This window comes from Peromyscus eremicus, chromosome 7 (assembly GCF_949786415.1).
Source record: "Peromyscus eremicus chromosome 7, PerEre_H2_v1, whole genome shotgun sequence".
NCBI lineage: Eukaryota > Metazoa > Chordata > Mammalia > Rodentia > Cricetidae > Peromyscus > Peromyscus eremicus.
In genome coordinates, this window is record NC_081422.1 from 38,802,714 (window position 1) to 38,815,100 (window position 12,387).

General features: G+C 49.4%; 1 protein-coding gene across 1 annotated transcript; it reads right to left on the bottom strand.

The window, feature by feature from the left end:
* Positions 1-6,513: 6,513 nt before the first annotated feature.
* Upk2 (uroplakin 2) lies at positions 6,514-8,400 on the bottom strand. The gene is made up of 5 exons (XM_059266869.1): positions 8,260-8,400; positions 7,722-7,856; positions 7,461-7,599; positions 7,163-7,233; positions 6,514-6,828 (listed from the first exon to the last, which is right to left on the bottom strand). The coding sequence occupies exons 1-5, from the start codon at positions 8,327-8,329 to the stop codon at positions 6,692-6,694; spliced, it is 552 nt and encodes a 183-aa protein (XP_059122852.1). The 5' UTR covers positions 8,330-8,400; the 3' UTR covers positions 6,514-6,691.
* Between the last annotated feature and the right edge of the window lie 3,987 nt (positions 8,401-12,387).

A 12,387-nucleotide genomic window follows, 5' to 3' on the forward strand; every position in this document is an offset into this window, starting at 1 on the left:
TGTTAATCCTACCTATCCATGAGCATGGGAGATCCATTTTCTGATATCTTCTTCAATTTCTTTCTTTAGAGATTTAAAGTTCTTATCAAAAAGGTCCTTCACTTGTTTAGTTAGTGTTATCCCAAGGTATTTTATATTACTATTGTAAAGGGTGATGTTTCTCTGACTTCTTTCTCAGCCCTTTTATCATTTGTGTATAGGAGGGCTACTGATTTTTTTGAGTTGATCTTGTATCCTGCCACTTTACTGAAGGAGTTTATCAGCTGTAGGAGTTCACGCTGGGCCATCTTACTAGTCCTCGTTATGTATTTTTCTTTCTTTTTATTTTTGTTTATTTGAGACAGAATCTCACTATGTAGCTCTGGCTGTTGAGGAATTCACAATGTAGACCAGGCTGGCCTCAAACTCAAAGAAGAGATTCACCTGCCTCTGCTTCCCAAGTGCTGGGATTAAAGGTGTGCAATTACTAGGTCCAGCTCCTCATAATGCATTTTTTTTTATTACTCATGAACTGATTGATGCCTGATATAGATCCCAGGGCCTCAGGTATGCCATGCCGCTGCTCTGGTTACATCTCCAGCCCTTAAAGGTGTATCGTTTTTAACAAGTCATTTAGGAGTAGTTTGTTGACAGCATACTCTTCACCCTGCAACACTTCAGTCGGTATCTCCTAAAAACGGAGATATTTGCCTATGTAGACAAAATTCAGGAGTTGGAATTTTTTATATTTATTTACTTATTTTGAGACAGGGTCTTGCTATGTAAGTCTGGCTGTCCTGTAACTCAGTATGTAGACCACGCTGGCCTCAAACTCACCTCCCAATTGCTGGGTTTGAATTTTTAAAAGATTTGTTTTATTTATGAATGTATATTTCCATGTGTCTGTATGAGTGTAGATGCATGTGTGTGGGTACCCTTGAAGGCTAGGAGAGGGCATCCTGTTCCTAGGAGCTGGAGTTACAGGCTGATTGTGGGGATGCAGGTACTGAAACCTGAACTCCTGTCCTCATGATTGAACAGCATGGGCTCTTTACTTGTGAGTCCTAAAAATCAGAAAATTTTTGTTTTGTTTTTGAGACAGGGTCTCACTGTGTGGCCTCAGCTGTCCAGTTCCTGGACAGAGAAACCCCATCTCAAAACAACAAACAAACAAACAAAGAAAAGCAAGCAATAACACCACCACTGGAGTCACTATGACCTCCTGGGTGGTTTTGGTTTGTTTTGGTTTGGTTTTTCGAGACAGAGTTTCTCTGTGTAACAGCCCTAGCTGTCCCGGATCGCTCTGTAGACCAAGCTGGCCTCTAATTCAGAGATCTGCCTGCCTGTCTCCTGAGTGCTGGGATTAAAGGCATGTGCCACCACCACCACCCGCCCAACTGACCTGAACTTTAATTTCTTTCTTTGTTGTGCTGGGGATTAAACTCAGGCAAGTTCTGTAGCACTGAGCTAAGCTTCTAGCCCAGATCCTTACTATTTTTTTGTTTTTGTTTTTGTTTTTTTGAGACAGGGTCTCTCTGTGTAGCTTTGGAGCCTGTCCTGGAACTCACTCTGTAGACCAGGCTGGCCTCGAACTCACAGAGATCCACCTGGCTCTGCCTTCTGACTGCTGGGATTAAAGGCGTGCGCCACCATCGCCCGGCCAGATTCTTACTTTTTTTTTTTTTTTTTTTTTTTTTTTTTGGTTTTTCGAGACAGGGTTTCTCTGTGTAGCTTTGCGCCTTTTCCTGGAACAGATTCTTACTTTTAAGGTGAATTATAACCCATTACTAGACTAGGCTTGGTGTTAGCATTAGGCATCTGTACTGGCCTGCCCTTAGGGTCCTGACAGGAGATATCCTCAGCTGCAGCTACTAAGGGCAGCCCCTGTGTGCATTTGATACATAAAAGACAGGCCTTGCCTACCTCCCATCTCTTTCTCTTTGCAGGGACCGGTCTCTGCTCCCTTCTCCCCTCTCCCCTCAATAACTTTCCACGTGGGCCCTGTTGTATGGTTTGACTCCTCCTCGCCACTTTTAATCTACAACACTCAGTCTGATCTACATAGTGAGCTTCTGGACAGCCAGAGCTACAAAAGCGAGACCCTGTCTCAAACAAAAAGGAAAAAAAAAGAAAAGAAAAGAAAAAAGAAAAAAACAACACCCCACCCCACCCCCGAGAAAGGCTTTTTGTTGCCCAGGCTGCCCTTGACTTCGTGGGCTCCACTGCAACTCAGTCGTACCTCCTTTTTTGTATGTTTCACTATCCATACGAGATGAGGAAAATTCTGTAAATGAATAGTGGTGAGATCAGAGTCGGGCGTCAGATCTCTGGGGGCCCAGACAAGCCAGGCTCCGTCAGCCATCTTCAATGGGCCAATTAAAAAAACTAAATTAATAGTGAAAAGGAGGCCAAGCTGTGTCAGCACACACCTTTAATCCCAGCACTCGGGAGATGGAGGCAGGTGGATCTCTGAGTTCAAGGCCAGCCTGGTCTACAGAGTGAGTTCCAAGACAGCCAGGGATACAGAGAAACCCTGTCTCAAAAAAAAAAAAAAAAGGTGAAAAGCAGAGAAAGAGGTTTATTCAATCTAGGCACATTGGGAAAGGAGACCTGTCAGGTGGAGCTCCCCCAAGTTTGTCTTCAGTATTCTACTGTGAAGGGGAGGTTTAAGTCCATCTATAGAGTTCTAACACAAAGGCCGGCTAAGAAGGCCTGGTCAGGTGTGGTCCTGTGCACACTGACACATCATTGTCTGGACTCCAGTGTCCTGCAGGGGGTCTGACAAGTTGTAGATTTTTCTCTGGAAGACCAGTTCCTCTTCTGGCTACTCCCAGGGCCTCAGCCTCTCAGTCTGAGAGACAAAGAAGGGACCCAAGTTTCTCTGAGGATACCCTTATCTCTGTCAGGCTGGTTACAGCCTAGGTCACGGAACAATGCATAGGTCCATACAGCCAGGACTGAGGGCGGGGCTCAGACACTCCGAGTTCACCCCCAGTACCACCACCACCACACAGCCCACAGAGGGAAAAACAAACCACAATAGCAACCCTAACGGCAGTCAATCCTACGACACGTATCTTGGTTGTCACCAGAGTTGGGTGCACAGTGGAATCTCTTGGGGCTGGCTCTCTCCATTCTGAGCCTGGTATGAGTCAGAGCCCCTACATGGTGCTTGTATGGACAGTGGTTTAGCTTGCCAGTGCAGTGCTCCCACCATACAAGAAGCCTAGCTCCAAAAACGTCACCTCTTCAGGACACGTTCTCCATGACAAGCCTGGCCTCTGGCTTCAACTTAGGTCCTCAGTAAGGGAGGACTCTGCTCTGCACTCCTCTCTGCTTATCTCCATCATTTAGCACACTCTGTATTTATTTCTTTAACTTGGTGTGTGTGTGCCATGTGGTTGTACGTGCCACACACCTGCAAGTGAAGGCCACCTGCTCTTTTAAGACAGGGTCTCACTGAACCTTATGCTTGATGTTGGTCTAGCCAGGCAGGCCACCAAGTTCCCAGGATCTCTCTGTCTCTGTCCCAACACTGAAGCTATAGGCATATGCAGTCATAACAGACATTTTTCTTCTTTTCTTTTTTTTCTTTTTTTTTTGAGATAGGGTCTCACTGTGTAGCCCTGGCTGGCCTGGAACTCACTATGTGGATCAAGCTGGCCTATAGAGATCTGCCTGCTCTGCGTCCTAAGTGCTGAGATCATGTTTTGTTTTGTTTTAATGTGAGTGCTGGGAATTCAAACTCAGATCTTTATGTCTGCAGAACAAATATTCTCCCCTACCAACCCATATCCCCAGGCTGTTTTTTTCTTTTTTTACAATGAAGTCTCATGTAGCCCAGGCTGGACTTGTACTGTGTAGCTGAGATAATTGTCATAGTGTTACTATTGCTGTGATGAAAAACCATGACCAGGCCAGGCGGTGGTGGCGCACACCTTTAATCCCAGCACTCGGGAGGCAGAGCCAGGCGGATCTCTGTGAGTTCGAGGCCAGCCTGGGCTACAGAGTGAGATCCAGGAAAGGCGCAAAGCTACACAGAGAAACCCTGTCTCGAAAGAAAAAAAAAAAAAAAAAAAAGACCAAAACAACTTGGTTTATTTGGCTTACATATCCAGAGTCATGGTTCACTGAAGGAAGCCACAGCAGGAACTCAAACCAGACAAAATCCAGGCGAGAGCTGATGAAGAGGCCACACTGCTTACTGGGTTACTCCTCAGGGCTTTCTCAGCCTACTTTCTTATAGAACCCAGGGTTACTAGTTTAGGGATGGCACCACCCACCATGGGCTAGGCCCTCCCCCATCAATCGTTAATTAAGAAAATGCCCTACAGGCTTGCCTACAGTCTGATTTTATGGAGGCATTTTCTCAATTGACGTTCGTTTTTCTCAGACGACTCTAGGTCAGTGGGTCCCAACCCTGCTAATTAATTAATTAATTTTTTATTTTTTGAGGCAGGGTTTCTCTGTGTAACTTTGGAGCCTATCCTGGAACTCACTTTGTAGACCAGGTTGGACTCGAACTTACAGAGATCTGCCTGGCTCTGCCTCCCGAGTGCTGGGATCAAAGGTGTATGCCGCCACCACGTGGCTAAAGTTTTGTTGTATTATTTTATGTTGTATTATTTTATGCACTCACACGTGTGAGTGCATGATTGTTTGTTTACATACCACATAAGCTCAGGTGTCTCTGGTGGTCAGAAGAAGTCAATGGATTTATAACTGGAGTTACAGTTGTGTTGGTCCTGGGAACCAAACCTGGGTCCTCTGTAAGAGCAGTAAGTGCTCTTAATCACTGAGTCATCTTTCCATCTTCCATTATTATTATTATTATTATTATTATTTATTTATTTTTCTTTTTTTTTCTTTTTTTTTTTTTTTTTTTTTTTTTTTTTGGTTTTTCGAGACAGGGTTTCTCTGTGTAGCTTTTGCACCTTTCCTGGGACTCACTTGGTAGCCCAGGCTGGCCTCGAACTCACAGAGATCCGCCTGGCTCTGCCTCCCGAGTGCTGGGATTAAAGGCGTGCGCCACCACCGCCCGGCTTTTTTCTTTTTTTAAATCAGGATCTCTCTATGAAGCCCTGGCTGGCCTGGAACTTTATAACCCGGGCTGACCTGCCTCTGCTTCCCAAGTGCTGGCACTAAATGTGCGTGCTACCTGTGCACGTGTGTGCATGCAGTACCTGCAAAGGCCAGCAGAGGGCGTCACAGCCTCTGGAACTGGAGTAGTGGACAGTTATGAGCTGCCATGTGGGTGCTAGGAATTGACCAGGTCCTCTAGAAGAGCAGTTAGTGCTCTTCACCACTGAGCCATCTCTCCAGCCTGTTTTTAAACTTTTTAAAAAAAGTTTCTTATTATGTGTGTGTGTGTCCATGTATGATGGGGTGAGGCTCTCGTGCCACAGTGTGTGTTGGAGGTTTGAGGACATCTTTGTGCGTTCAGGTTTTCTCCTTGCACCTTTATGTGGATTCTGGGGATTGAACTCAGGTCCTTGGGTTTGCCTGGCAAGAGCTTTACCTGCGGAGCTATCTTACTCTCCTTTGGTTTTGGTTCTGTTTTTTTGAGACAGGGTCTTTCTCTGTAGTCCAGGCTCTTCTGAAATTCACCATGTAGTCTAGACTGGCCTTGAACTAGGGCAATCCTCAGCAACCTCCCAAGGGTTGAAATCCACACGTGATTACTAAGTACCTACTGTGTCACAGGCACACAGTATTGTAGGTCCCTAACATCAAACAAACACACAGAGTTGGGAGCCATGGTAACACCGTGGGACAGGATAGGGATTAGAGGGTGGAGGAAGGGGTCAGAAGAGGTCAATCAAGGTCAGAAACTTCCTTGGAAAAGGGACAGTGAGCCAGGTGGTGGTGCATGCCTTTAATCCCAGCACTCGGGAAGCAGAGGCAGGCGGATCTCTGTGAGTTCGAGGCCAGCCTGGTCTCCAGAGTGAGATCCAGGACAGGCTCCAAAACTACACAGAGAAACCCTGTCTCAAACAAACAAGCAAGCAAACAAACAAAAACAAACAAACAAACAAAAAAACAAAAACAAAAAAAAAAACAAAAAAAAAAAAACACCGTCTCGGAAAAAAAGAAGAAGGAGGAGGAGGAGGAGGAGGAGAACGAGGGTGAGACTCCTGCCTGTTTACCATACTGTACTTCTCTTGTCTCCCTCCCTCCCGGATCCCTCCGTCTCTGCTCAGTCCTACCTCCCTTCAGCATGCTCTTCACCCATGCTCAGTGCCTGCCCTGTCTTTCTGTTCTCCCCACAGCTTCCCCCAGCTCTGTCAGCTTCTACGCCCCAACTTCATGTGGTGATCCAGCTTCCCCTCCCAACCCAACCCAGAGTCCTGCTTGGGTGACCTGCTGAAACCCAGGTCTGGGACTTAGAGCCATCTCCTAGGCTGCCACTGCCTTTGTCCCTGCTCGCCTCTCTCCTGGGCAAGTCACCCTGGAGCTTGGGGCTGGAGAGAATGACATGCATCTGTCATTGACAGGGATGTGGTAATATGTGCAGAAGGGGACCCGCTACAGAGGTGCTCACACGAACGGGCCAGACTTTATTGTGAGAACTGAGCACATGGAAGAGGAAAATCGGTTCTCACAGGACTGCAGTGCGAAGGGAAGAGAAGACACGGATAGAAACCAGTGACTGGATCCTGGGAGAAAGCAGGCTGGGCTTCTTGGAGGAGCCTGGGATGCAGGATAGCCCTTCTCATTTTCGGGCACCCAGCGCCAGGGCAATGATGAGGCCCACGACCAACAGGAACATGGCAACGGACAGCAACACTGTGATGACCACCATGCCTCCCGTCCGGGCCATTCCTAACCCGATAGACTCCATGTTCCTTCCTGTCAGAAGAAGAAAACCTTTGTGGGTTGGAGGGGCCCCTAGCCAGGTCTCACAGCTTAGCCTGGCCATCTAGCCAGCCAGCACTTCAGCAACAATGATGGACTTCTCGTAGCAACACTTAGGAGTCAGCAAGGAGATTTACTAGAACACCATCCCTCCACACAGGGAGCCTTGAGTTCAGCAGATAGCGAACAGGAGGGGGCTATAGCAAACATTCATCAGGAGAGAGAGCTCTGAAAACAATTTAGTTAACTTGCTCTGGGGGATAAAGTCCGGAGCTCAAGGAGGTGTGTGGACACTTGGGATGTGGGGAGAGGTAGGTATTTTACTTACGAGGAAGCGTGGACATCGGGGTTTCTGGACTGGACTCGGTGGACGTCCCCTTCTGCACTCGGTAGGAAATGCTTTAGAGGTGGGAGTTGGGAGAAAGCAGAGATGCCCAGTGCGTATCCGGCACTTGGCAGGAGAGGCTCCAGCCCCCACCTTCATAGCTCTGTCCCCCAGCTGTGCCCTCCTGGGGTGGAGGCCCACAGTCCATATCCTTCAGCTGTGTCCTCTCTTCCTCATGCTCACCAGCACCCCCCAGCTTCTCTCCGCATCCCTCTCCCACGCGTGTCCATCCGGTACCTACTAGTATTTAGTGCCTGGTGTTAGGTCTGTCACCTGATAGGCGCTGAGCCGGGTGACGGTGAAGCCAGCCCCACTGTCCACCACGCTCACTAGCTCCCTGCGCCCGCGGCATGGAGGCACCACAAAGACTGATTTAACCACTGATGGGAAATAGGGGTGAAAGGCAGAGTCAAATTTCTAGCAGTCCCATGGAGAACGGGCAGCTCTTGGGTATCGTAAGAGAGGTTACCATGGACGCATAAATAGGTACAGGGAAGCCGACCTTTGCTGTCGTTGGCTCTCCGGACCATCAGTGTGGCGTTCCCTCCCGTGAGGTGACATGGGGGCAAAGCAATTAGCAGGCTTTCTGTTAGCGCCGGAGACAGCAGACCAGAGAGGCTTGAGATGTTGAAGTCCGCTGTAAAGTCGGGAGGGAATGCAGCTGGAGTTAGCCACACTCTCAACTCGGATCTGGCCGGGGGTCATTGCAAAGGGCGCAGAGTCAGGACAGGCCCGTGCGAATCTGACCACCAGAGGGCAGGCTTGAGCTGCAGATGGTGGATACGCCGAGCTGCCTGGGAGACAGACTAGACTCTAACAGCCAGTCAGTTCCCGACCTCACCCCACCCACGCAAACCTGGAATCCTTCCCACGCTTCTCCTGGGCCAGGAAGAAGCCTAGGAATTTGTCACCCGGTCACTACCATCACTAGCCCTCAACCCCAGCCAGCTAGACCAACACCCTCTTCCAGAGCCCTGGAAGAGGCAATGTTCCCTCTCTAGAGTTCTAACACCCTCCTCGCTCCCACCAGAAATAGAGACCTGCAGCCCCCGGAGCCAGGACGGCCAGCAGAATCAGGAACAAGGTCTGGACAGGCGGCGCGGATGTCATACTGCTCTGGGAATTGGATCCTAGAACAGGCTGCGGCTTCCTGAGGCCAATGAGGCCCAGCCCCAGGGTGGCTGATTTTGTCTTGGGGTGGGTGGGAGGGGCTGCTGGGAATCCAGTCCAACTTGCCCCTTGAACACTGTAGCCTCAGGGAGGACCCCCCAAACAGGTTTTTCAGGACCAGGAACAGGCCCTCAGGCCCAAAGGGGGATGCCCTGGCTGGGTCCTGGCAGCTTAGTTAGCTGCAGGGGAGGATGACTCCTTCTTTGAGAACTCCCATGTCTGAAGCACAGGGTTCCTCTACGAGTCTGCAGCCTTGCATAGAGGCTGCTTCTCCCCAAGGAGGTAGGAGTCTTCCTAGGAGGGCCGTGAGTTCTGGAGTTGGCCTGCTCTGGAGGGAAAACCCCAGGGGTTGAAAGGAAGAATGGGAGAGAGGGAGTTTGGTTGCTTGGGGTGGGGATAGTAGAGTCAGAGTTTCTATTTCTGGTGTTGACCGAGGCCCAAGACACTGCAGCTCTGCGAGAAGCTGCCGGTGTCAGTGTGAACCTTCAGATTTCTCTAGAGGGTGGGGACAAGGCAGGCCAGAAAAGGATTCCAGAGAGGTCCAGCAAGGATGTTGGGCTGGAGAGTAGACACAGACTGACTCGGGCAGCAAACATTTGTTCAGCCGGTGGAGACTAAAGAAGAAAAACCTCAGGAAACAAGAGACAGGAGCATCCTGAGTCCCAGGCCAGCCTGGGCTACCCAGTGAGACCCTGTCTCAAAACAAACCAAGCAGGGTGTAGTGGGGCCTTCCAGGACTCGGAAGGCAGAGGCAGGAGGATCTCTGTGAGTTTGAGGCCAGCCTGCTCTACATAGTGAGTTCCAGGACAGCCAGGGATATGTTGAGAGACCCTGTCTCAAAAACAAACAAACAAACAAACAAATGAGGCCAGGTGATGGTGGTGCACATCTTTAATCCCAGCACTCGGGAGGCAGAGGCAGGTGGATCTCTGAGTTTGAGGCCAGCCTGGACTACAGAGTGAGTTCCAGGACAGCCATAGCTACTCAGAGAAACCCTGTCTCAAAAAAAAACAAAACCAAAACATAACAAAAAGCAACCAGAATAACAACAAACCCCCTCAGGACAAGATAAGCCAGCGGCAACAAAGATGAGCAAGGACTGGGGATGTAGCCCAATGGTCATGTGCAGGAGGCTCTGGGTTTCAATCGCTGGTACCACAAGACCAACACTATTTTCTGGTGTCCCCCACCTCAGGCTAAATAAGAGAAGTAAAGGAAGTTTTCCAACCAGAGGCAGAGGAGAGGGACGTGAATTTAGACACCCCTGCTCTGAGCGCTGGGCAGGGGCTCAGCAGGCCCTCACTCTCTTGACCAACAGCCATCGTTAAGTGGCACTGCCTTTCGTAGATATGGAACCTGAGACTAAGGTGGTCACCGGTCAGAGGGGGTGGGCTTTTTCAGACTGGAGAACTCTACAGAGCCTGAGCTCAGTACCCTCAGTGTCCGCTCCAGGAACCACCCATTTTCCCCAGTCCCAGAGAAAGGGTCAGGGTCCTAGTAGAGGAGTAGAGACCAGTTAAGGGCTGATAGGGTTGTCTTTCCCCCATGGTGGGTGGGCTTAAAGCCTGGGATGCCAGGGGGATAGAAGACAGAACCTGGGGGCCCAGGCAGAGAGCAGGAGGGACTCGCACCCAGAGTGTCTCCAAATTTACTGTGCAATGGACTATCGGGGAAGCGGTTCAAACGCGGCGTCTGATTCAGTGGGTTGGGGGTAAAGCTTGAAACCACATTTCTTTCCAATTTTAAAGTTACATTTATGATCTTGTGTATGTGTGTGCCCACGTGAGCCACAGAGTACATGTGGAGAGCAGAGGACAACTGTGTGAGCTGGTTCTTTCCTTTCACAATGTGGTTTCTCGGTATCAAAATTCTGGTCATCAGGCTTGGTGGCAAGAGCCTTCACCTGTTGAGCTGTTTTTCCTGAAACTGCATTTCCAAGGCGCTTAAAGCGCTCTCTCTCTCTCTCTCTCTCTCTCTCTCTCTTTCTTCTTCTTCTTCTTCTTCTTCTTCTTCTTCTTCTTCTTCTTCCTCTCTCTCTCTTCTTCTTCTTCCTCTCTCTCTCTCTCTCTCTCTCTCTCTCTCTCTCTCTCTCTCTCTCTCACACACACACACACACACACACACACACACACACACACCTCTAATGGAAAGCGGGACAGAGGTTTTTCTCACGCTGCCAGGACAGGCTACCTTTGGGTGGAGAACTGATTTCTGTGTTTCCTGCTCCTTGGCTTTTGTCCCCTTTAGATGAGATCTTACCCTCACTCCACACACTGAAAGAAGATCCACACACAAAGGAGAACTTGACGTGGGGAAGAGGGCTAACTGGTGGGATGTCAGGGTCAGGGGACCGTCCTCAAAATCTCAACATAGCAGGGTGTTTACATATGGGCTTGGGAGCTATCTCCTCCCATTCGGGCTAAGGAGGAATCAGGAAGAGGGTGGGTTTACCGCAGAGCAGATTGTATCGGTCCATTCTTAATCCTCATTTGAAATTAGGAGTGAGACAAAGTGAGATAGGAAAGGGTATATCTCTGGTCGCATTTTAAAGGGATATGAGGGTCCTGTGCCTTTAAGCCCTCCCATCTCCCTCCAATCTCCCCCTCCACATTTCCCACCCTAACCCTCCCCAGGTTTCTGGAGGAGCAGAGTTGCGTCTTCTCCCTGCCCTGCCGAGCTGCTCACTGGCTGCTCTGGAGGCTGTGCTTTGCGGTCTCCATGGAAACCATTAGTTGCTAAGCAACTGGAGCATCATCTGTGCTGAGCTCTCGCATCTAATTATCCCATCACAGTGGCTGAGAAGGGTTTGGGGAGCTGAGAGGAGGGGGAGGCCCAGTGCAGGAGCAGGAGGATAACTCTTTCAACAGAGCAGTCTCACTGACAGAGCGGAAATCATTTAAAGCCACAGCACCCCGTTCCCCTGGAGGAGTTCCTCATGGCCAAGTAAGGGAACCAGGGTCACACATCTGGAGTCTCTCTCCTGAACCCTCTTCTCTGCTGTCCATTCTGTGATTCTTGAATCTAAACCCCCTCAAGTTCCCACTCCTTCCTCCTCCCAAATACCCTCCTAGAGCCAACAGGCAGTTGTTGAGTACCAGGTATGCCCCTGGGATGAACTAGACAGTGAAGACATAAAAGTGAGATAGATTCTTGCCCTTGAATAGCGTCTCAATCCCCTCTTCTGCTCAATCAGCTCTTAAAACAGGTCTCCTCTTCCTGGACTAGAGTCCCTCTTTCCCCTTCTTGAGCTACAGTGGCTCTGCAGCCTGAAGAATCACGATTAGAAACCAAGTCGGCCTGACATGTCCACAGCCCTGCTTCAGCCAGGCCACTTCTCTACCTCCCAGTCAATTAGAAAACATGTCTGCCTGTCTCCAGGGGCATGCTAGACACTGGTGATGGTGACTGCCTCATAACTAGGTGAGACACTTTGAACTTCTTTTTTTTTTTTTTTTTTTTTTGCTTGAAAATGGGAAGGCTCTAGCCGGGTGCATGTCTCTAATCCCAGCACTCCAGAGGCAGAGGTAGGCAGATTTCATGAGTTCAAGGCCAGCCTGGTCTACAAAGTGAGTTCTAGGCTAGCCAGAGCTGTTACATAGAGAAACCCTGTCTTGAAAAAACCAAAACCAGCTGGGCGGTGGTGGCGCACGCCTTTAATCCTAGCACTTGGGAGGCAGAGGCAGCCAGATTTCTGAGTTCAAGGCCAGCTTGGTCTACACAATGAGTTCCAGGACAGCCAAGACTACATAGAGAAACCCTGTCTCAGAGGGGAAAAAAAAGATTTAGGACAAAGATGCAGAAAGAGCATTGAGAGCAGTTATAATCTAGTCGAGCAGTGGAGACCCTGAGGCTTGAGCCTGCAGATCAGAAGTGGTGCTCACCAAATGCTAGCTTGTTGGAAAGTTTGAGGACCATTTTTTGGAGATCTAAGGCAGGAAATTGCTGTGGCTATAAGGAAAACTCCATCATCCAGGTTCAGAAGAGGCCTGGATACTCTT